The sequence below is a fragment of the Agelaius tricolor genome, unplaced genomic scaffold, assembly GCF_023055355.1.
Source record: "Agelaius tricolor isolate 1412-34295 unplaced genomic scaffold, bAgeTri1.0.p SCAF_8, whole genome shotgun sequence".
Taxonomy (NCBI): domain Eukaryota; kingdom Metazoa; phylum Chordata; class Aves; order Passeriformes; family Icteridae; genus Agelaius; species Agelaius tricolor.
This window is the reverse complement of record NW_027269268.1, coordinates 5076641-5102229: the sequence shown is the minus strand read 5'-3', so window position 1 is coordinate 5102229 and position 25589 is coordinate 5076641. Positions and strand designations below refer to the sequence as shown.

General features: G+C 36.1%; 1 protein-coding gene across 2 annotated transcripts in view; it reads right to left on the bottom strand.

Moving 5' to 3' along the window:
* The window catches only part of LRBA (LPS responsive beige-like anchor protein), a 370517-nt gene that overhangs the window by 229439 nt on the left and 115489 nt on the right, over nt 1-25589 (bottom strand). For both annotated transcript variants that reach the window (XM_071431464.1, XM_071431465.1), the window contains 2 exons: nt 20465-20529; nt 9654-9762 (listed from right to left, as the gene is read on the bottom strand). In XM_071431464.1, coding sequence (XP_071287565.1) covers nt 9654-9762; nt 20465-20529 — 174 coding nt within the window. The remainder of the gene's footprint in view (nt 1-9653; nt 9763-20464; nt 20530-25589) is intronic.

Below are 25589 nucleotides of genomic sequence, written 5' to 3'. Positions count from 1 at the left end.
GATACTGATGAGGGTAACCACAGTTGGCTTAACCAAAAAGCCATAGATCAAGATAGGTAGCTACTCAAAATATGGACCAGAATTTCAATTCATTACTTTATAGAGTCAGGAATGCCATGCCTTTTAGGCACATCCAAACCTGGTTTGGGGTTGCAAATCTAACATGAAGATACTTTTTCTTCCTTTCTTATATAGAAATACCAGTGTGCACATGCTTGGGTAAACAATGCAGGTAAAAAGCGCAGTTTGCGACCCTAGTAAGGTTCAGAATTTAAAACAGAAACTCTTTTTACATTCAGATCTAGGCAGTAGTTTAGTGGGTCAGTAAATGTGCACATACTGCAGGTACACAAACTTGTATGGTTTGTTCTTGTACATACAGCTGCAGAGTGAGCTGCCCTCATAAAGTCACTTCTAAATTTGCATTTCAACCACCAGACACTACAAAATATATTTTACAAGTAACACAAATAACAACATCCTAATACCTGTATGCACCAGTCTACCCCAGTAACTTCAGAACTGAAAAGCTTTTACATTAAATGCAGCTAACAGTCAAGTGGACAGCTTTAACCCAACAGCCTGAACTCAGGTCAGTCATAAATAGTGTTTGTAATTTGGATGGTTTTGCCAGGAAATGCCAAATGAGAGAAAAACCACACAGAGACAGCACTAAAGTATAGGGAATTATTTTACAATTTTGTGACTGCTTTCTTCAATTGCTGTTACAAACAACCTTTTTACATTTAAACAATACTTTTGAAAATGAAATTGCATTTAGAATATTTAAGACTACTGACAAAAGACTGTCAAATACATCTGGACTACAAATGATAATATGTTGAATCAAAAGCTAACACCCATTTTGCAATCAGATGCATATTTCAACCTTAATGAAGGCCAGAAAAGAAGAGTTCACTTTATTCTGGATGCAGGTATCAAAGCAGATCTCACAAAGCAACACAGGCGCATCATCTAAGGATCTTTTTCACATTAAGAATCCTATTAGAAGGAAAACACTAAAAGGTAATTGAATTTCCCTCAGTTATCTTCATCTCTGTCAGCTCCTGCTACAATAACTTACTCTCTAGAGCAGAGATAACTCAATTCTGTCCAGCAAGCATATGTTATGAATCTCCAAAGCAAACTTGTCTAAATCATTCTGGTCTTCTATCAAGGTTGGCTGTAGATATGAACTCTGACAGAAAGCAAACAAATTTATTTTTATCTTTTCAATAATTCGCTTCCCTGTGCCTTGATGGAAGAATCTTAAATATATAAATGTTTCCACTAATTCTGGAATTATAAAGACTGGTTGAAAACATTTCATCTGAAAGTTAATGCTATTAAAAAGTCTTCGATTTCCTAGTCTGCTTTAACAGAAAAAAAAATAAAATGCAGGTTTGGGTTCCTGTAGGCAAAACAGAAACTAAATTATCATGCTGTAACTAACACTTTTTTCAGAATGGTTTTGATATTTATATTTTCACTTTCCATGGAAATGTGAAATCGGGAAATAACAACAACAGAAGAATATGCTAATTTCTTTTTTTTCATCAAAGCTCTTAAAACATCAGTAAGCACAAATCCTCCACTCACATAAACAAGCTACTTTCATTTAAAAAGTCACATTTTGAGAAGATATCATGACTTACCTAGACCAACATCACAAAAACACAATAAAAGAAAAAGCAGCCAAAGAAAGGGTATTTGACAAGAATCAGTAGAGCTAATTCCAGAAGGAGAGGAGAGAAAATATGAGATAAGAGCTGGTCAAAGTAACATTAACTGTACAATTCCTGTCAGTTTGTTTCAGTTTCTCCAACACATACATAAAAACAGTCTGCAGAATGAGTGAATAATGAATTGAGAGAGTTCCTTGCTGACACTCAGCTACTCAGAACCATTTAGTCACAAAGGAGATGTGAGGAACTGGAGGGGAAGCTTGGAAGACCAAGTCATCATAATAATAACACAGCACAGGAGCTTCACCTTAGATAATAAAAGACAGAAAATAATCTAATTTTAGATATAAAATTATGTCCAGGGTGTTCACCTTTATCTTTGCTCCTTTTTGCCATAATTTGGCAGCTATTAGAATTAATCCTTCATTACACTTGCTGGAGTCAGCCTCCCAACTGTAAGCATTGAGTGTAGTCATCAGCCATTATCAGCAACAGCTTTATTCTATTAATTACAACAGTGTAATGAACAGAAGGTGCTCTAGGAAATACTGTTTGTGATCCTCATACTGTTGGATGTCTCCTCATCCAACCTGACTCACTATCAGGGAAAAGGCATTTTACAACTCAAGCATCACCTCAAATTGCAGAAGAGTGGGAGCGTATTCTGGGAGAGTGTTACTGCATTTTCCCTTTCAATAAGCTCTTCCTTAAGAATGCACACTCTGACATAGGGTAATAGGTTCGACAGTGAAGCCCAAAGATAATAAACACACAACAGGAAAGAAATAATGCTAAATGAAAATAAAAATAAGCTCAAGTTTACAACTGAGCAGAGTACTTAAGTCCAACCTACCACCTGAAATACTGAGAAATAACACCTTCAGAACCCTGACGATCTTCTGTGACCTTGTCAGCTCCAATATCAGAATTATTTTAACGTAACGTGTTTCTCATTTAGATCAAACTGAGTTACAATAAAACACATAGGAGAGATGTGTACTATCACCAGTGCTTTTTCTTCAAAGCTGAACAATTCCTAACACTGTTCTTAAAATGGTACCATAAGCAATACAAGTTATCTCTGGACAGGAATTTCAGTATAAAATATCCAATCAAACACAAACAGGATATTTGCTTTGTTAGTGCTAGAAAATTGCATTTTGTTTACACTGTATTACTTCAGTCCAGATTATTTAAGAATCATTACCTTGCATGAGCTACCATAAAAATCTGTACATGAATAACAAATAAGGTAAACAATACAGATTTATTTTTCACGAATAGGTGAGAACAACAACACTTCTGATGGGAACATCTCATTTGAAGAAAGAAATTTCTTACCAGGCTAGCCTAATTTTCATATTATAAATATAAAGAGATGCAGAAAAACATGGAAAATGTTTTAATAGACAACACAAAACCTGGATAAAAAGATATAATATTAAGGGTTCAAAGGAAACATATTCCATCCAAAAGAAGACTTTTTTTAAAAACAAACAAACAAAAAGCTGGAATGGTTAAGCTGTAAAAAGAAATTAGCATTCTTCAGTAAGTCTCCCCAAAAAAGGAAAACAGAAAAATATGTTAACTATGGCATGATAGTTTTAAAATCAGAATGAACCAGGTCAAAAGAAATGGAGGAACAATTGCATAAAGCCATAAAAGGCAGCATTAAATTATTTTTCAAACAAATCAGGAGGAGGAAGCCCATTAAGGTGTCTCTGTAGAGCAAATAGAAGATCAAAGGGTAAAAAGAGCTCCTGGAACACATGACCACCCCAGAACAGAGATGCTATAAAAGAAAACTGGGGCAAGAACAACTGCTGAGACCAGGCAGTGTCCACTCAGGTGATCCAGAATAACTCAGGGATGAGCACAGCCATCAGCTGCATTGCTCTTGTTCAAACTGCCTCAGTGCCAGAGGAAAGAAATGTGCCAAATGGACTCTGGAGGACTGCAGGGAGCAACATGGCAATAAGTCTGAAATTTCTAAAAGGCAAACTTGAGCTGTGTTTATAGCAAAAAGCAAACAAAGGAATAAACACACTGGCAAGAGCCATCATTGCCTTTGTAAAGGAAGTCAGGCTTCATTAGATTTCTTTCAATAAGCCACTCGAGACACAGACAAGAAAGATCAAGCTCATCAAGTCTGAATGCCAAAAATATATTTAAACAAAAGCAGGATGAGGTAGGGCAGATAGGAACATCTTATGATGGAGTACAGATGTATTCCTACAGAAAAAGATAAGTTCAGAGACCTACGGAGAGTAGATTATTTAAGCTTACTGGTAATTTCTAGTGAATACAATAATCTGTAACAGTACTTATGAGAGGTGATAAACAGTTTTAAAAAGGAAGTTTATCATTCACAGGAAGAAAAAAATAAGTAGATGTGTTAAATATGTAAAAGATGTGAGAAAGGACAGAAGAAGTTGAAATCTCAAATATTATAAAACACTGTGCATGACCTTCCTGGATATTTTTTTTCAAACTACACTTAGTCAGTCTCCTTCATTTAACATGAGACAATCACAAAAATTGCCGCCTCAGGAATAAAAGAAGTTTAGTCTCCTAGTTTGGGACTTGCCAACATATCACAGCAGAACAAAACTGGTTCATTCTCCCATGGAAAAAAAAAAATTCTCCTATGCTCAGCACTTTGTAAATTCTTTTGAAGCATCTATAATACCTCAAAAATATGTTAAGAAATAGAAGTCTTTTTTTTTTCTTCCTACTACTGACAGACAGATGGTGCTGTAACACCTAAACGTCCCAATGCAAAGGGCAGCATTTATTTAAAATTTAAATTTGGAAGAGTCAAGCCCGTTCATAACAATATGTGTAAAGCCTAATTTTTCCATGAGGGAACATCTAACTTCCTTCATGTTGCCCCATTACATTTTTTCAGTCTTAATGAGAGCAACTTTTGGGTGCATTCCTGCAGCTTGCACTATCCTTTATCTCCATGTGTTCTGTGGAGAACCATCAATGCTGACCCACTCTAAAGGAGAGAATTCCCACTGAAACCACTACAAAATCTTTTCTTTTAATAAATAAGGACATTACTATTAAGTGTGCTGAAAAACACTTAATATAAAAGGATGTTCTAAGAGCCACAGAAGGAGTTTTTGAGGCACAGGTTCTATAACAAAGCAGCTTTTGTTAAAACCACTGGTAAACTATGGAAAATATGGATCCAGTCAAGGATTAAAACCTTTCCCACAGTAACTTCTTATTACATACAGAAGCAACAATCATCTACAGAAACTACAAAAACCTCAAATACCTTTCCATAATTCTTTTAAGGGGTCTCAAACATTCCCTTTGACTTACAGGTATTCTGCCAGAATTGACATGCAGTCACTTTTAGTCACTTCCTCTGATACAAATAACATATTTCAACATTTAATGCTTAGTGCACCAAAGGGGAAAATATCTGGAATACAGAAGATTATGCATCAAGGGAAGCAGTGGATTTTGCCTTCTGCCAAGGAACAAAAAGCAAAAAGCTCCATTCAAGTCACTATTGGAACGCTTGCCTAGCCTTGCATCCCACCTCTGTCAAGGCAATACCAGGTTTAAGATTTGTTTCCCAGCAGGAGCCATGAAGTAAAACATTCTGTTTATTACCACAGCCTGTAAATTGACACTGAATAAGAATTAAAACTGTGAGGAAGTCCAAGTCTTCCGCATGAAAAAACATAACTGAACACAAAAGGGCAACAAATTTTACAGCAGCTGGAAATGCTAGATTTAATTATTGAAGAGAAATCATGCAGAGAAGTTAGCTGCCTAGCATGATTTATAACAAATGCAAAGGGAAAGTCATGTGAAATTCTCAGCTAATCAACAGAAACAGCCAATAACAAGAATGCCAGCACTTTCTATTTCTATGGATGACAAGAGCCGGAAAAAAAATAAGACCAAAATTCAAGGGGATGACACCACACAATCTCTCAAAAATGACACTTTGAGGAGGCAGGTTATTTTGACAATTAGATGAGCAGTAACATTTAAATGAAAGAGTACCAAGTGGTTTGTTTTCCTCAGAACAAAGAATCCTTGTCCAGCCATTATAGAAAGTTTTCTGAAAATTATTGTGTGGCACTCTCCACTGCTCTTTGACACACACCATAATGTACAACAATATGAATAGTTTTGTATTGTGCATTTTCCCCCATTTTACTAACTTTTCATGTGACTCTTCCATGCAAAAAAGCCCAAAACACCAAAAACAAGACAAAACACAAACATCAAATAAAGGAACCATGCTCCTGGAACAGTCATCAAAAACACTTTACTCAAGAACTGAGACTTGGTATCACAGAATTTTGCCTAAATCCATCCAAGAGCAAACCAAAGCTTCACTGGAAAGATGAAACACTGAACAGTCCATGCCTAAAAACCTTGCAGGTTTACTTATTTAGAATTCTATAAATATGTATATTCACCCAGAAGTACATCAAGAGATTTACATAAGACAGGAGGCATAGCCAAGGCAATGGGCAGTTCTGTCATAAATTATAAAATAAAGTCAATTAGAGACCAAAATTCCCTCCCCCTCACACCAAATCAAATTATTCCCATAGGCCTGACTCCACAGCAGTCTGCACAGATAATCTAAGACAGTGAGAATCACCACATTTTTCAAGGTCACGTCTAGAAAAATAACTTGGGTGGCAGCATGAAACTACCATAAAGGGGTTCCTCTTCAGGATTTTCAACTCTGTCAAACACCAAGGGTGAGATTTTGAAAAATATCTAAGAAACCTACATATAAATCCAAAGGACAACGGAGAAAATTTAAGGTTATATGGAACTACTCCTTATACAGGTAGCAGTGAAAAGACACTTAAGTTTCAGAGAGAGAGAAAACTGCCAGGAGAAGGGACAACAAGTAGAATAGAAAATACTTCTTTTCCATTCCCTTCAGTTTAAATCTATCTCACCAAGGCACTCGAGATTTACTGCATGTCCAAAGTTACAGCAAAACAAGCCTGGAACAACAAGCCTAAAAAAAGAAAACAAAACCCCAAAATCTCCTTGCTTCAGAGACTCTTCCCATGCTTTTGATCATCCCACCATATGAAAAGGGTCCCTCTCCATGTTCTTACCAATGCAGGGCCCCACGACACAGAGACAGAGCAAAGCCCAACCAGAGCTTACACAGCAAAGTTCACACGTGCTACATTTACTGCTGCTTCTCTGTCTCTTCCTGGATGGGAAAAAATTGATAGGTGGAGATTTCTCAAAGCACTTCTGGAAGGAAAACATCTCTCCTGTATGGGCAATGAATTAAGAACCAAACAGAAGTGGCACCCCACGCAACTTTTAAACTATCACTGGTCAAATAATTTCTTGCATCACATTTCTAAGATGCAGTTTTTAGCACAGAAGTGCCTTTCCTGTATTACCTATTTTCCTAGGCTTTTCCTTCCCCTTAAAATGACCATCCTTACCCCATTTTTAACTGAATATATACAATTACACATAACTAGAGAGCTTCATTATGAAGCTTGCCTCAATTTCCCATTGCTTTCTCCTGCCTCTATGTGCTCCAAATACCAGACTTCAGTTTTAAAAAGTAAAAGAAAATTTGCCTTTTACTTTCAAACTGTCCTTGCAACATAGAGCAAATCTCTTCAAAATCTGACTCAGATATTGCAAGGCTCATCTTCATGACTTCTAGAAATGGAGAATTACAATCAGGTAGCAGTAAACATCCATAAGATCTTTAAAAAGAAAATTGGAGGCTGGATTTTTGCTGACCCAGTGTTAACATGGATTATTTCATATGCAATATGAAACACCAGACTTGCAAGTCTGAATTTAAAAAAAAAAAATGGGTAAGAGTTCTTTCCTTATTTCTCATCTGAGAGCCTTTATCTCTCCTCAACCAGACTCATCTCCTTTCTCCATAGCACTCAGGGCAAAACTTTCTTCTGATCTGAACCAAACATGCCCATCCCAACCATTTCTTAAAAAAAACCTACAACTAGTAATTTCCAGAAGCACAAAACACTTAAATGTGATCAAACCCACATTTTCACATACATAATTTTCCTGGGTTTAATCTTATAGAATCACTCCTCTGCTCACGTTCTTCAGCTATCACATCTTAAGACATGGATGGAACATGGAACACCACAATTTCTGATGGTTAACACGATTTCTGATTGTTACCTGCAGACTCAGATGGATATGACTAATGGTTCCTCTTTCCTCAAAGGAACTCAACACTGACTGAAGTCTGCCACAGACATCAGGTTCTTTGCACATTTCGTAGAATCCAATAGTTGTATATCCTTAGTTTCTACACCTGTGGAAGTCATGCTAGCTCAAAGTCTTTTCCAACAAAACTAAACTGGATAAACAGACCACTGATATCTGAGTACACCATTTTCAATTTAAGTTCCACCTGGTAAGTTAAACCTCTTGAGCCACCACCGCTGAGACAGGAGAGATTCAAACCAGCATCAGCTCAAAATAACAGCCAACTTTCATCCTAGAGACTTGTCACAGCAGAACTCAGAGCTATATTAAAAATGTAAGTTGATGCTCTGTTTAAATTTCTTCCAGACACCATAAAAGGTATCTTGAGGCTGAACTAGGGCTAAGAGTGCAGCTGTCACTGAACAACTGTATTCACAGAGAGCCTGTATTTATACGAGAGAACCCTTCATTTCTCTCACGTTTCCTACATACACACCCCACTCTTTGCAAATAGTTTGCATCTGAAGGGAAAAAGTGGGCTGCTCATCTAATCAATAACAACATGTCATGCATGGAGCTTCTGCATAAATCCAGAGCAAAAGATGTCAAGCATGTCCCAGTCCAATGATTATCAGGCAACGGAGCAAAAGGATGCACTTTTCATCTCCACAGGACTGTCGCCAAACCCTTGATGTAATAAATGAAACATGCCTGCTATTTCACCATAGCAGAACGGTACTGTAGATACCTTCCAACATCTCTGTTTGCAGGAGGGGGTAACTAGCTCTAGATGAAGTGCAGATATGTTATTAGACAACGCACAGCTTGAATCCCGGGGCCAACACAGATGACCTTTAGAACATAAGCACTGTCTAAGACAAATATGCTTTCATCTTTGGGGAGTATTTTTTCAAGTAAAGATTTAAGAGGAAAACAGTTTAGAAATATGTTAAACACAAATGTGCCTTCAATCTCTTAATGCTTCATTTTAAAACAAAACCACAAGTAATATCACATGTCAGAAGAAAAACAAAGTACTCTTTAAGTAGAATATTAGTGAATTGAGATTTAGCTTCATTTTCATTTATCCAATAATTAAAGCACAAGGAAAGCTGATATATAATGTAACCAAGACCCTAAATTGGAGGTATGACCAAAGTGACTCAGAAAACAGGCTTGTATTTTTGTTTGAAGTAATAAAAGTTTATTACAAAAACAGAGACCATCATTTCACTTTAGATTCCCTTAAGTGGGGTGAAAATATGAAAACATAACTAAACCACACTGAGACATGTAAAACATAGGGAGAATGGGTTTAGAGAGGGATTAGTTAAATAGCAGACGATACAAAACGATAAAAGAAAGTAATTTCTCATTTTTCACTTCACAGCCTGTTACCACTTATCTTCAGCAAAGTGGTTTTTTTCAGGCCTGTATCTTAACTGTGATGCTAAGCAGCTTTAACACATACAGTGATATTTGCTAAATGGAAAAGAGCAGCATTGGTATGATAAAATTCTTTCTCCTACAATCTATGGTGTGCAGATTTCAGCAAGTTCTGAGCTGCTCTGCTCAGCCTGTTTTTCCATCAAAGTTAGCAGCAAACTTATCAAATCACCCTACAACTGCAAAGCACCATTCAGAATGGAACCTCCTGAGGCCTGCAAAGCCCATATCACAGCCTGGAATCCTTATACACAGTGGGATGGTTATGCTTTTGTGTTTTGCTTTTTGAAACAAGATTTCCTTTCTTACCTCAAATTCAGCATGGCGGTTAATATCCTCTGCCCTCTGCCTGCTCAGGATAAATTCTGCTTCATTAGCCACTCGTACCAGATGCTCCTTCATGGTTTGACTCAGCAACCTGAGGACAGAAAAGATTTAGGAAATGCCTTAAGAGAATGAAGTCCAAAAATAAAAATCTGGAAATACAATGTATATATATGCAAATATGCTGGGCTCTTATGACTGACTTTATTGTCCTAAGAAAACAGTATAAATAAGGTTGGGGGGTAATTCTCTGGCAATTAGTAAAATAGTATTTCTATAGTAAACAGAAGTAAATATTAAATAAAATGTAAACACTCCAGACAGTCATTTGTTTTACCTGAAACAGAGACATATAAAAAAAAATCTTTCACATCCACCACCATATAAAGTAAGCAGGTTTTGCATTTAAACACCCACAGTTAAAGCTCTGACATAATTGATGTAAAGTCTAAATTAAAAAAAATGCAATGCAATACAGTTTTTCCTCCAAATGCAAGATTGAAATTTTACGGTAAGTATACATTTAAGTAATATTCTCAGGATTATAAAACATTCTCAGTCTCACAAATGAAATGCTAAGATATACATTGTTACAGGTTATGTACAGAATAAAGCTGTAATTCAAACTGAGATTTCTGAGGCCTTCATAAACCCTGAGTTTATGAATGGCAGCTGAGCTGACAGATTGAATTACAGCCCAATTATTCTCTGAGTTCACATATTGTTACTAAAAACATTTCCTTTTTAATTAGTTACATTGGGATTCATAAAGTTGAAACTGGCTATACACGAGTCACACTGTTTTAGAAGGTGCATATTTCCACAGGATCACTCCAAGAAACACCAGATAAATCCATTACATGCTCTACGGATTAAATCTTAAAAATATCTGTTATTAAATCTTTTTTTTGTAAGGTTTCCAGTTGTAGAAAAAAGAGTAGCAGAATGTAAAATCACTTGCTTTCCTTGCACATATAAACTAAAGTTCAGAGTGTATTAAAAGGCTTTCTTTACAACCACAGGATTTATTATTCAGGATGTCTTCTAATGCATCCAATGTTAATTTTAACCCAAATAACTTATTTATCTGAAATAAGGATCCACTTGTCTCTTACTGTACGTTTGAAAGAGTGATGCTTTGCTGTCTCTTTTCCTATGCTTTCAGAATTCCACACTTGCAGGAGGACTTGCTCCCATGAGAAGAAATTCAGAGGCAGAACAACACCTGAAGGTCTTTGTTCACTGCCCCTCTCATTCCAGAAAACTGCAGCACAGCAGCCACATGAGGCCACAAGCTCAGGAACCAGCCAAGTTGGTGGATTAGTCTCTCCCCATGGATGAAGTCTTGAAATAAGAAATATGCACAATTCACTGTTCAAGATGTGATTTCTCCTTCTGTTTAGGGAGGCTTGTACAAAAGCCACTAGTTTGAAATCACATTACAAGCCCTTTTTTTTTTTTTCTATTTTTACTCACTGTTAGAATAGATGCAGCTGTTGAGCAACAAACATACAATTCTGCCAATTTATCTGCATGCATTAGTGACAAACCAGCAACAAGGAACTGTATAAGCAATAGTCTGGGCAGACTCCAAGTGTTTTGTCTCTTTCTCCATGATCTCCAGTAGCACATTCAAATCTGACACATAAGCATTTAAATAAACTCTTTTTTATTGAACTAAGAACTGTTCAAAAAAATTAAGGGGATCAGAAATGCTCAGGTACTACGATATCATGTATTACAAGTTACATGTAACACAGTTGGACAGTATTCCATTATTTTCCCTAAGTTTGTCAATACCAATATCCTCTGCTAGCTTGATCAGACTTTGAAAAGTAACAGCTGTCCTCTAAAAGGTCTACTTTTAATCTAATTATACACTTTGAGTCCCACTTTTCTTTCATTTGTTTATGAAATCACCCTATATAATAATTGTCTTAACACTTTACAACATGGTTTTCCTTTTTATCTACCAAACATGGTAGATAGCTGGTAAGCAGCCCAGCACCTGCTATGCATGTCCAGAAAGGATGGACGTGTTCCAAACAAAGCAAAGAACTACATTCCCTCACACAGGAACAACACTGTCCAAACAGCCCAGAGGTGTACCTAGTGAAAGCAAATACACCTCAAGTTCCAGGAAGAGCTTTTTCTCCTATGGATCAGTGGTTTCTTCTGTCACCCTCAGCTCTCCTTGCTAATCCCACACACTTTCCTCACTTTCTCTATGATACTTCACACAGGGGTAGGCCAGGTAGATGAAACTGAGACATGATTTTTCTTTTTTTCTTTCTTTTACATTCAAGAATTTTAAATTTTAATCTTTCTTTTCAGTTCAACCTTTTCCAAACACTGCATATGGTCAGATTAGCTTCCTTATAACAAACAATTCAAGTTGCATTATCATCTAGGGCAGTGTGGAGTTCCTTTATGAAAACAGTATCCACATACAAGGCATACCACACATATTTCTATTTTGAATGTACTACTTAAGTATGGAACTTCGTAAAGTAAATATATATATCCTTACATAAATGTAATGATGGCATGATATAATAGAGGAGTCTGTAGCCATCAATAAAAATCAAAGGCAAATATGAGCTCACAGCACCTGTATAAATGAACACACCTCTGCTTATTTTAAAATTAAATTTTAATCACCTACTAAAGACAAATTTTGGGAATCTTGGCAGCTGCTAGTTTTCCATTTAAGGGAAACAAAATGTTGAACAGAAACTTGTTAAGTGTAGCTCACTGCTATCAATAAAACAACTGTTCCCAGGTGAGCAGATCACTGCTGAAGCAAGGACAGGATTCCAACTCTTGCTTAAGAATTAGTTCTACTCCAAACCACAGACAAAACATTTTGTATATGAGGGAGAGCCTATAAACTTAATTATCTAGATCAGGTAACTTTGAGAAACAAAGGCTTCCTTAAGAAAAAAATGTTTAGAAACACCTGATTCTCCTCACTAAGACAGTAAGTGGCACTTCACGGATTTAAAGGACCACAATGGTCCTTGCTGGTTCCTGCTTTGGTCTCTCATGAAAATCAATCATGAATGTCTTCCTGAAAACAATTTCATTTCCTCCATCAAATCTGTACATTCTGTTCACACTACAGGAGAGCTTCCAGAAAAATGCTCTTTTTTTTGTTTGTTTGTGGGGAGTTTGTTGGTGTTTCTTTGTTTGTGGTTTGTTGTTTTTTTTAATAAGGCTTGAAGCTTATAGAATCATAAATTGGTTTCAGTTGGAAGGGACCTTAAGGATCATCTCCAACCCCACACTGTGGGCAGGGACACTTTCCACTAGACCAGATTGCTCAGAGCCCCATCCAGCCTGGCCTTGAACACTTCAGGGATGGGGCATCTGCAGCTTCTCTGGGCCACCTGCGCCAGACCAAAAAGACATTTTACACCATATTCTCCCATAAAATAGTTTTATAATAAGGAAATTATTATAAAATTCCCTAACCCTTTTTGTGCTTTTATCCTGATTTTTTTCCCAGCAATTAGATTACATTAGTTCTTTCTCAGTTAAACAAAAAGTCCATCTAAAACACATTAAATACTTTTTTTTACAGCAAAATGACAGCTTTTCCCTTCTTTCAGTAAACAGACAGATTGAATTTTTTGTCTTTTTCAAAGTATGCACACCCAAGCTTAAAGATAAATTCAAGTCTAATAATTTCCTTCTTGCTGATGCTTGGTAATCCCTGTATGAAGGTCCACGGACCACACTTGCCTTATATTATCACATATACCTGCTGATTTTTTTCAGTACTATTAAACACCAAAATGGTGTTGAATGTGCTGATTTACACTCCACCATCCTGACAGATTCTCTTCTTGTTTGTTCTTATTTATTACATGCTATTGAAATATTATTTTCCTGATCTTAATACAAGAAGAATGTGGATGGAGTGTGGATGGGCACATTTTGGAGAAGTTAGACATGATTATTTATGAGTGCAAAGACTCTGGGTACTGGGGCTGCTCTTCTGCTTGCAGTGCACACCAGATTCGAGGTCTCAGACAAACTTTTCTTCCCAAGCACTTTTTTTCCAGACTGAAATGTTTTAAAACATGTGCTAAACTTTGAAAAGATGATCAGCCTAGTAAAAACAAGCAAGGGGATGGATTCCACGCTGGAAGTTAAATATATGCTTGCATATTTTGCTGGGTCACAAATGAAGTGCTAAACCATTGAGAGAAAGAGTTCCAGCCAAATACATGAGATTGAGTGATTTTCATTGTTATGCTGGAAAACTATGAGACACAGAAATAAAACTCCTCCTCCAATTTCTGGCTGCTGAACGCTTCGATGAGCAAGTAAAAAAGCTGGTCCTTATAACAGGAAAAAATTAGGAAGTAAAAGAGCCAAAAAAATAAATGGAAATGTGCAAAGCAAAAGCAAGTGAGAGATTGACAAATTCTGGATTACTATTACTGATGTCTAACAATTATCAGTTTTAGTCCAAGTATGAAAAAAGCTTCTTAGGTGACACTGGCAACATTTAGGCACAAATCTATTGTGCCAAACTACTGTGGGGAGAGACTGTAAGTTCCAGGTGCTCCACAACAGAGAACTCTGAGACAGCCAAGCAAGGTGACCTCTCCTACTTGCATTCCCTCCTCATAAACCTGGCATGTAGGAGATTCTCTGACTTCAAAAGGGGATATGTTCTACATGGATATATATGTGGACTTTCATGGGATCTGACTGTTCAATGTGCTAAGTAGTGGAATCACTGTTGCAAGGGTATTTTACAATTGCTTTGTGGAACATAGATACTATACTTTACAGATACTCTACTGAATTCTCAAAGAATGTAGTTAGTCCATAACATCTTAAAGACTGAAGTTTGAACAAATTTATTAACCTAAAATGGGAGACAAAAAAAAAAAAAAAGGCACTCCAAAGCTGTGCAGACTTACCTAAATGCTTACTTGGACACACACTAGCTTTCAATGAAACAGAAGTTTGAAAAGGCAGCTGAGAGAAAATCCAATATTTTCTTTCTAGGAGAGCCTCTTAGGACATGGCAGAGCCCATTGAAAACTGTTGTGTTCACATTTCAAAGCCACTGCACAGTACTATTGGAGATGATTTCTGAAAATGTCCCATCAGATGGCAATAGTACAGTACATGTATGCACACAATACAGCACAAATACCTTCTTGTTACACTTGCAATAATTTATTTTTTAGAAAGCAGATGGTATCAAAAACTTCCCATATTAAAAAAAACGTTTCAGAACTCCCAGGGGCTCAAAAGTGGTTGATGAATTTCCTTTTTCATAGACCCAACAAATAAATTATGTATTCTCACAAGCAAAACCTACCTTTGCAACATACACACCCTTCAAAACTCAGTGAAATAAAGAACTGGTTTTTCAAATGGTTGTGTCCACCACAGTGTACCTTAGTGCACACACATACACACAAAAAAAATTAGGTAGCATCAAGAACCCCACCCAAGTCAACTTATCCAGCTCTGAAACACATTCAGGTTACAATTCCTAACTTTCAGCACATTTAAAATGCTGTTTTAGGTCTAGCATAATAATCTTATGCATTCAAATTTACACATTAACAAAGCTGCTTTTTCTTTTTTTAAAACAAACCAAAACAATAACCTCAAGACTCAGAAAATAAATAATCAAAAATCTCTTTTACAAAACATACCACTTAAACAGAAAGGGTTGTTAACAATCAAAAAGAAAGGACATGTGGAAAACATGTCTTTTTTCTTATGAAACAAGAGTGAGGTGCAGGTTCTATGTCATTAGAATCTCAGGACAAGGAGGCTGCAGCACAGGGAGCAGACTAGCAGTAATCAATTCTACTTTGGACCAGACTGCATTTATCATTTTTCTCCAGAGCCTTTTTTGGTCAATTATGCACAAAGTCTGACAGTTATCATCCATTTTTTCATTAATAGCTGTATTTTTCTAACTGTTTTTCCATCACAGTAGTTGCTTCTATGGCAACACAACCATCCAACATTCATTCCTTGAGAGTGACTGCAGTGTTGTGAGAGACAATTGAATGGGGCAGCCTACATCTGTCCCCTATTTTCCCTTTAGAAAGCATCCAAATAATTGGCCAGCCAGCTTGATTGCCAAGTATTTCAATATTAAAAATATTTGCATTCATGATCAGTCAAAAGCAATACACAGAATTTCAGACAAGGAACAGCAGGTGACATATGTTTAAATTTTGTTAGTACAGTTCTTAAATTCCTCCCCACCGCCTCAGCTCTAGAAATATAGGTGATTACAGCATTCCAGATTTTATACTATTAGATCTTATAAGAGCATCATACTGTTGCATTTGGTTGTTTCTGGAGAGGTCTGGGACTTTTTTTTTGGTTGGTTGATGGAGTTTTTACTTGCTACAGATGTTAATTTTGCATTCTGTTTGCCTTCCTTCTTCTCCCAATAACTTCTGAATTAATTGTACAATTCCAACAAATACTTTTAATAGAAGGCTATAGTGTCTCAAAAACAATAATTTTAAATCCAAGGGAGCACAAAAGCCCTTGCAAGATTCCTTTGGGAAAAGAAAAAAAAAAAAGCTGGTTTCAACTACACTGAAAGACCCATTAGAAAATGCCCTGATACAGAGGGGAGAATTTTGATTAGATTTCATTCCTCATTACACAACAAAGAATGGGGCAATAAAAAAATTCTACAGGAAAACAAGCATGGATACACTTATGAATCCTTATGTTTTGGGTTGCCTTGTTTGAATAAGGATTTGAAAAAGCAAAGGTAAGGAGAGGAAATTATACATGGATTCTGCTAGTTTAATGAGATCGTCTTTAAATCAAACATTCTGGGACTTTTTTTAGCAAATATTCATTTACAAGTGTATAAAAATGTAAGCATAGAACACTGTTCCATAATTCTTCAGATGGCCAAGAAAACACTGCTTGAGAATATTAAAATCAAGCATCTTATAGAGTCTCTTCAACTGAAAATTGGAAAGAATAATTGCTGCAGCATGCTTAGGAGACTGATCCCTCAACCCCTGCCATGCCAAACCCATTATCACCCCAAAGGGGATAATAACTGTCATGCCTGCTCTCAAGCTCGAGTACGTTTGTTAGTGCCCTGACTGATACAGAAAACAAGATCCAGCATAAGAGATGCTTCACACTTAAGTGTGCTAATGAATCACAGCGACAGCAGAGGGTTTTAACCTTCACACAGCACAGGAGCTGCTGCTAACCAGTCAACTACAGGAAATCAGGCTCTAGCAAAAGAGCCATTTGTACATGCAAGGAAATAAAACAAAGCTGAGCTTGGTTTTTAGTTCATAAATAATAGCTCCACCATCTTGTGCATAAGAAGGAAACACAGTTAGTTCCAGGGTTCAAAAAAGGAATCCGTCTGGGCACCTCAGAAGTCTCCAAAGGAGAGGGCTGGCCATGGCAGTGAACTAGATCCCACCTAAAGGATGGTTCTGGTGAACAAATTCCCTTGTCAGTAAGTTGTCAGGTTCGGGCTCCAAAACAGACTCTCCCTAAAGGGAGGATCCAAAGGTAAAAGGCAAGCACAAAGAATGAAATCCAGACTGACAGAAGTTCAGCAGGCTAAGGAAAACATTTCACAACCTATCCTTCTGCTGCACAGATGGCTCAGTACATGGAGAAGCCATGGGTACAGGCACCTTTTTAACAAGGTTTCAAAGAGTATTAATAGTGTTCCCAGAGACTACAATAACAGAGAACAATATTTACTATTTTTTATTAAAACCAGATTAATGTTAAATATAGCAATGTATTGATGTATCTTTTGATGATGTATCTTTTACTGCACAGAAAGAGGTTATTCTTCAATACCTGCTCCTTTACCTTACATTCTGTAGCTTGCTGGATTTCTATGCTGGCTTTTTCTTTTTACTATGCTTGTAACCTGGACTTGAGGCCTTCAGTTGTGTATTTCTGTTTTAGGCAGCTTTACAGTTCTGTATTTCCACACATCAGCCTCCTGTTCAGAGATTTTCTTTCAGTTCAAGACTCAAAACTTCACTGGGCACAAACTAATCAATTCTACTCTACACATGAAGAGGGTGTGATCTACCTGGAAAGGCAGGGAGCAACTTTTCTGTGGAACACATTAGTTACTTGTGAACATGAAGAAATTCAGACCAACACATTCTGAATGCAGCACACACACTGCAGATCTTACGAGTCCCAGAGGCAAACTTTCTGCACATATTTTTGTCCAGGGAATCCTAGCCAAAACACAGCAAGCCTAAATCTAAAACTTCCAACTGCTGAGAGAAAGAGAGGTACATTCATACCTTTCACATAAAAGCAAAAAATACATTTGAAAACAAGTAGAAGAGAGATTTACATCTCCCCTTCTAGACTTCTTCCAGAAAGATTTTTCAGTCATCTTATTTGCTCAATAAAAAAAAAAAAACCAAAAAAAAACCAGTAGAACATACCTCAAGCTGGAATATCCTACAGCACCATTAGTCCAAAAAATCTAGTAATAAACACTGGGAATAAAACTCTGATTTACAAAGATTATAGGGTGACCAAATTCCCCCCACCAAGGCAGTACTCAATAGCAATTCTGCGATTCCACAAATTCCAGGCAGTTCTTCCAGTCCTTGACTTTATTTACTGTAACTCTCACGTCATGGTGCCCTACAGAAATCCTTCCCTATCCCATCCTTCCCTGGTGCTGAACCAGTTCTGTCCTTTCTACAACTACTTGGTCATATTTTCTTGTGCACTTGTAGAAACAACCTAAAATTCAGCTTTTATTGTATAACTATGCAGCTCAAGTCTAAATCAGTATCATTCAGATATTTTCTTAAGTTTCAATTAAAAGACTTTAGCTTTTGGAGTTTCTAAGACTATAATGCTATGGCAAAAATATACAAAAAATAGCAAATAGAATAAAATACAAGGTCTGAGATGTTTTAGTCCAAGTGTTAGCATATGTGCAAGAAAAAACATGCAAATTGCATAAAGAGAAGGAAAGAGTAGTTCTGGAATACAGTTCCTATCATTTGAGGGATAATAGTTTGATTTTAGTGATTGCTGAAAAGCCACAAAGCACTGCAATTCAGCAGTAACTATAAAGGCTCCTGTAAACAGCAAAGGAGGAAAATGGAGGCAGATAAAAGGAGCCATTTTTAAGAAATTAATCCCCTCTCCTCTTCACCATAATGAATGTTATGCTTCCACTTAAAAAAAAAAAACCTAAAAAAAACCCAACTCTGCTACACGTCAGAAATGAAATGAAGTAACAATTACACAGACATTTTCTGCTAACCAAAACCACACTTCCTAGTCTTCAAGGGATCATTTGTCCCTGAGACAACCACTCTGGCTCAGGCTAGACTCTAAGTTATTGATGTTGTTTATGGAGGTGGGGGAGTGATTCCATCTGTCTGTGATGGGCACTGCATGTTTTGAGGAGAAAATAGTCAATTCCAAACAGTTTACTGATAGAAAGCTTGACCTGGATGAGCTGAATAGCTACTGGGTGTCTGCCATGCACAGCTCAGTCTCAGCAACTGATTTGTCCACGATAATCATCTTACACAGATGAACCTTACATTGTGGTTTACATGTGTGTGGGATCTCTATGTTATCTATGCTAATAAAACATTAATCAAAGGCCAAATTTATAGCAGGCATTTTGTAAGTAAGGTCAAGACAGGTCAGCCTCACATAATAGGAAACAACTATAGGCTAGATCTTAACACTGTAACTGAACACCCTTGTTACTTTACCTTGGCCCTTGGGATCAAGACTAGTAGCAAAATGTTTTTCCTGCCTCAGAATGGTGTTTCGCCTACCATAAACTGAAATGCAACCATTAAAAGCCATTAAAATGGCCATTATTTTTATGTATCTTGAGAACATCTACATCTTAAGAAAGAAAATCTCAAATGGCCATTTCCCCATTCCTAAAATGATAAAAAGGTATTTCTATAGCATATTAATCTATGTAATAAATTATTATGGTTTTAGTTAGGTAGTTGTCCTAATCATGTAATATTTATTTTCTATTTGGATTCTTACTAGCTGAAGTTACTCACTAACTGAAGTTACATTTAAATAAATGGCATTTCTTATAATACACCTTAGCTAACTCGTTAAGACATCTTGAAAAAAATCCTTTAGGAAAAAAGTAAATACTGTTCTTAGCCTGCCTCAACAACCAATTCAATATTAATGAATAAAATATTGATGGTTCTGAACACTGCTACAAGTCAAAGAGCATGGCCTCATCACCTTCTCTGTCATTTTCTGTAAGTTCCAATAATATACATATAAAGTTATGGATAGAACATTAAACTAATTGGTAATATTAAGAGGGTTTTTTCCTTAGAGGGCCTCTCCTCCTTTCTAGTTTAAGAGATAGATCAGAAATAAATGAGCAAACTGGAATCTAATTTTTGAGACAGAGGCTTATCTCACAATTCCTAGCAGTAATGTCTTTCAAATATCAATTCCCTTTCTCAAGAGATTAGCTGAATACAAATTATACTTTCAACATTAACCAGTACACAAGGACAGGAAGAAAGAAAATCCATGACACACAGATAAGCAAAGTATTTAATGAAACTAAAGAGCATTAAGATTCTGCAAAATCCCATATTCAGAATCAGAACTGAACCAAAGTACTAAAGAACATGAAACCATGCTCGTAAAACTTTAAGAAAATTACACAAAAAGAAAGAAGAAAAATTATTTTTAAAAAGTTCAAGGCACAGAACTCCCTGAAGGCTAAGGCAGAGGTGCTATCAAATATTGTGACTTACCTTCCTTCATTAACAAGCTCAATAAAGGCCAGGCCAGCATTCTTCTGTATAGAGTTTTGCCACTCCTGGGTAAAGACAAAACAGAAGAGAAAACTAGCTGTATAAAAACAAAACTTGGAAGAAGCATTTTCAGAGACAAAATAGGACACTTTCTTTTCCACTTTAGCAACTTACAGCATCCTCAGCAAACGCACAAAGCATTAATTGTGCACGGATCAGGAAGCAATGAATGCCAGCCTGAAGGAATAGGGCAGCACTATTTACTTAAGGTCGTAAGAGTGGAGAAGAAAATCCAAAAACATCCCACAGAGGATTCCATAATTTTCCTTTGTTATGTCATGTAATAATCCTGAACTTGCTCTGGTTCATGGATGCTTTTTGCCTTTTTGAACCATGATAGTGCCAGAAACTGTTTCACATTAAGGCAAGGGTGATTTCTTAGACGCAAATTTCTCTTGTAGCTTAAACCCTAGTAGGGATATTTCCTAATAATAACCCTCACTTCAGCATCACATAGTCATCTCTAATCATTTAAAAAAAATCTGTTAACAATGCAAATATTGCACCATTAACACATTATGTCTTTTTTAAAAATGCAACATTTTTAACACACTGAAATAATGCTAATGGCAGACGAACATGCACTGCACATTCCTTATATCCAGCTGAACCTTGAATTAAGCAAAACTCTATGCCTCTTAAACATGTAGGTGGGTTTTGCCTGGCTCCTGTAAGAGACACAGGGTGAGCAACCAAACTCAGATGACCTATCACTGGGGCTTGTTACCCTCATTTGAAAGATGAGAAGAAAACAAAATTACTTAACAAACACAGAAAATAGATTTTTTTAATCTTAGACCACATAGGAACAAGTTAACCTAGTTAAAAATTAGAGCAGTAATTAAGTGTGTACATCATCTTTTGGGGAAAATGTAGAGGCAAATAGAACAGAACAAATACAGCTCTTGATTTAAACTCTTCAACTCTTCTAATCTAATACAATCTATCTGCAGCAGACAGATAGTTAAGTTTCATGTGCTGTTCCACATCAACTTCCTTGGTTTTTTTACTCCTTTTTCTATGAAATAATAATCCTACTGATTATCTACATGACTACTTTTATCACAGATTTTTAAAAAATCTCATCAGTTCCAAGGCAGGGAAAAAGTTCAAAACATGAAAAATGTCTGAAACAAATTTCAGATTTCTGAAAGTAGGAGGTTTTTAATACACAGTGTCAGGGTGCATTTTTTGGTGCTCAGTGTTGCAGAATTACCTCTCAGTCACTGAGACAAAGGTTTGATCAGACACACACTGAAACAACGTTGTTATTTACAACTTAAATCCTGCCCCTCTGCCCCCACCAAAAATAAAAAAAAAAAAAGTATTTGCAAATTTCAAATGCAGGGGAGAAATTGTAACTCTGATTTCTCAAGCTGTTTTTCCAGGCCTAACACACGCTTATCATGTTTATCATGCTCATCATGTTTAAGCTGCAACAATGTATTACAATTTTCAAGGAGTCAGAATTAAAAGCAGAATAATTGGAACACGTGATGTATTATTCATCACAAATTATAAATGTATTTTAGTGGGAAACAAAAAGCCTTTTATTTTCTAATATTCTAAACAAAAGAGCACATGCAAATAATCCTTCTAGAGATTTTAAATGTAGTATCAGGTTCTAAATATTTAGCTTTATATAATGATAACTGAAACTATTCTGTTAGCTGAAGTGTGAGAAAACTCAAGAAAAGCAAAATATTTTTTTTCATTTATGACACTGTCCATCTGCTGTTCTGCTTTCTAAAGAGTTCACAACAATACTTGAAAATTTAATTGGTGAAGATGGAGGCTGCCAAAAGTGAAAAGAAAGTGCATTTTTCATGAAACTTTTCAGCATTTTTCTCTACATCAGACATCAAAGAAGGTGTTAGTCTAAACATTTTCATAAATCACAGCTGAACACACCCTAAAGCTTATTTTAATAGTTGAAAGAAAAGACTAATGGTCTTCATCTTTCATGATCCATTCAATATTTCCCCACAGTATATGTTCACTCTCAAACAATTACACTCAGTGTACATAGTGCATTATTATATCAGCATCTTAGTTATCCATCTCCCAAAGGTATTAGGGAAAAAACATGTTAAAAGCTTCAAACTCAACCACTAATGCAACTAAATAACTACAAAACACATTTCAGCACTATTCTGAGGAAGGGCTGATCAACTGAGTCGATAATTTCATACCTGTTCTCAGCTGTAGGTAATTGACCATCATTTCCCGTGGCTGTAAATGTTTAGTGACCAAGAGACATCATCTACTCCTAATGCTTTTGGTCACTGTACTCTCAACAGTGAAGCAAGGGGAAAACCAAGAAGCACTAGACATGATCACAAATAACTCCAATGAAAAATCAGCATAACAAGGACACAAATAAGAAATCACATTTTATTCAAATACTTTGTCTGATAAGGAAATTTTCTAACTCATTACTGTGTCACCTATTTCCTTAATAGAAACTATAAACAGCCCCATAAATACCCTAGGCAAGGACTAAAACCTTTCCTGAAGTGGTGCTGCAAACTTGATCTGAATTATAATTTTGTATGAAATACTGCATTTCCTTTCTATACAGCTCAACTCTGAAGTGAGCAAAAATACATCCCAGTCCTCTATAGCTTTTTATATCATCAACAAGTTTCATTAGCACAGTCTTACTGAGTGCACAAGGGTCATTAAATGAAAACATTAAACAGTAGTGGTCTCAAACCCCTCCTTTCAGAAACTAATCATCTCCCTCGAGGTTGATATCATGACCTGTTGTTCTATTTCAGCAATGCTGGGGTTATTTAATCTATTTTACAAGTGGGGGTTTTTAATTAACCTTAATTAATTATCAGTTGTATGACAGCACCAAATTCTCTAATAAAACTCATAAATTACTACATTTACTTTTTTCTAGGAAATACCTAGACAAGCCAACAGCATGCATTAGACTATAACCAAAGACCAAAACATACAAAATACCACAAGCAGGATAAGACCATAGCCAGCAACAAGATTAGTGTAGCAAACAGGCTTCAGTTCTTGTACATCCCATTTTATGTCCTTGTGCCTACATGTGTAGCTATCTCAATCTTCAGATGCATTTAAAAGTCTTTCACACTATTTCATCCTCATATTTCCTTTCATAAAAAACAAGGTACAACTCTAATCCCACAGAATGATAAGTGAAGTTCTTAAAAAATTTCTGCCTTGAATTTAATTTTTTTCCATTTGTTATTGGCTTCCTACCTATTCTGAGTATCCTTGCTCAGATCAAATACTTCAGGAACTGCTTATTTACCCAAAAAGCCTTTTTCTGCGAGCAGCAGATAGCAGGAGCCAGTTTCAAAACAAAGAATGTAGGTGGTTCTTTATACAATGTGTAAAGAATCTATCACCAAAAGCATACCATGGTGATTAAAAGTTCAATAGGATCAAGAGGAAACAGAAAAAGTACATATCAAAAAAAATTAAACACATTAATATTGGCTAAATACACAGAAACTGCATCCAATTCAGAAGTATCCTGCGCAAAAGCTGCTGGAGAGTAGAAGAGTATCACACTAGTCCCATTTTATTCTTTTTGAGCATGTCTCTATGTCTATAGTTGGAGATAGGACAAGAAGTGGAGCCTTTATCTAGCCCAATATAACCATTCCTAAACTGTAATCACTCAAACAAATACCAAGAATATTTTTGTTGGTTTGGAATTTGAAATGCTTGCCTGTAGGCAGCAAATGGGCATATCCCCCCCTCAGCTGTACAGCCTTGGTAAAGTAATTTAAACAATTATGGCAGGGGTGTTGGACCAAGATGTTCTTTAAGGTCATTTTCAACTCAAACCATTCTACAATTCTCTTAATACCTCAAAACATACATTCTTCAAGGTATATACAAACATTTCCAACACCAACCCATCAACTAGTCTGATGGCTAAGCAATTAACGATGGATCTTGAACAGAATATTTAAAACATTTCCAATAGCTAAAAACTGCTCTATTTCCAACTGTAACAAACTGTTCTGCTGCTCTCATTCATATATAGATTCATGCATGCTCCTCAAAAATGCATTTTTCTGAGAAACTTAAAAAAAATCCTTCTAAACAGTTTAACGTATTCTACAATTAAGGATTATATCTAGCAGTGGAAACACACACTCATCAGCAGGCAAAAAAGAGAAAATTCTTCACTAATCCATCCTTCCCATAAAGCTGGTAGAGTTTTGATAATTTATTTTGGTTATGAAACAAAGGAGAAGGATGACTTTGGTACTGACAACTATGAATGGGGCACTAAGGAGCAGGGTGGGAAAATGTGTTAACATACGACTAAGAGACATATTATATCCTAGAGTAAAGGTCAAATCTGCATGAAAAACTTGTTCATAGAGAGATACACTAATCTTTAAGTGCCTAAAGTAAACTATCAAGAACTTTTCAGCAGTGTTTGCACTTGGTGTCAGCACTCTCTCAGCACCACATCCACTACAGGCTTGAATGAACTCAGCAATAAAGAACATATAGTGAAAAGTAGATTATATCTCAGCTGGGTTCTTCATAATTAAAAAAAGTTAGACTGCATGTTAAGCAGAATCTCTGAAAACATAAATTACTTTTAAAGGTTGAAGCATGCTTCAGTTATTTTAATCTATGAAACTCCATTGAAAAAAATTAGAAGCAACATGGACTTATAGGAAATCATATCTAGAAACCATGCAGCAATTTAATATCAAAATTAGCAAAGGCCAAGTACTTACAAAAGAGGAACATTTTGCAAAGATGTGACACAAATTAATATAAAAATAACATGAGAACACATTTGAGATAGCTATCCAGTATATATATAGACATACCTGTATGCTCAAATAAAATTTAAAAACCATAAACAAATAACAAAAGAACAATTAGAAACTGGCTAAAAAAAAAATATTTTCTATAAATATTTTCATGGTCCTTTCTCCACAGAACATCACCACTGTTGCTGAATCCTGAAACAAAGTGAGAACTTGCAAAAATATTTACTACTATCCTAAAAATTCAGAACCTCTTGTCACCCAAAAGATTATTGAACAGG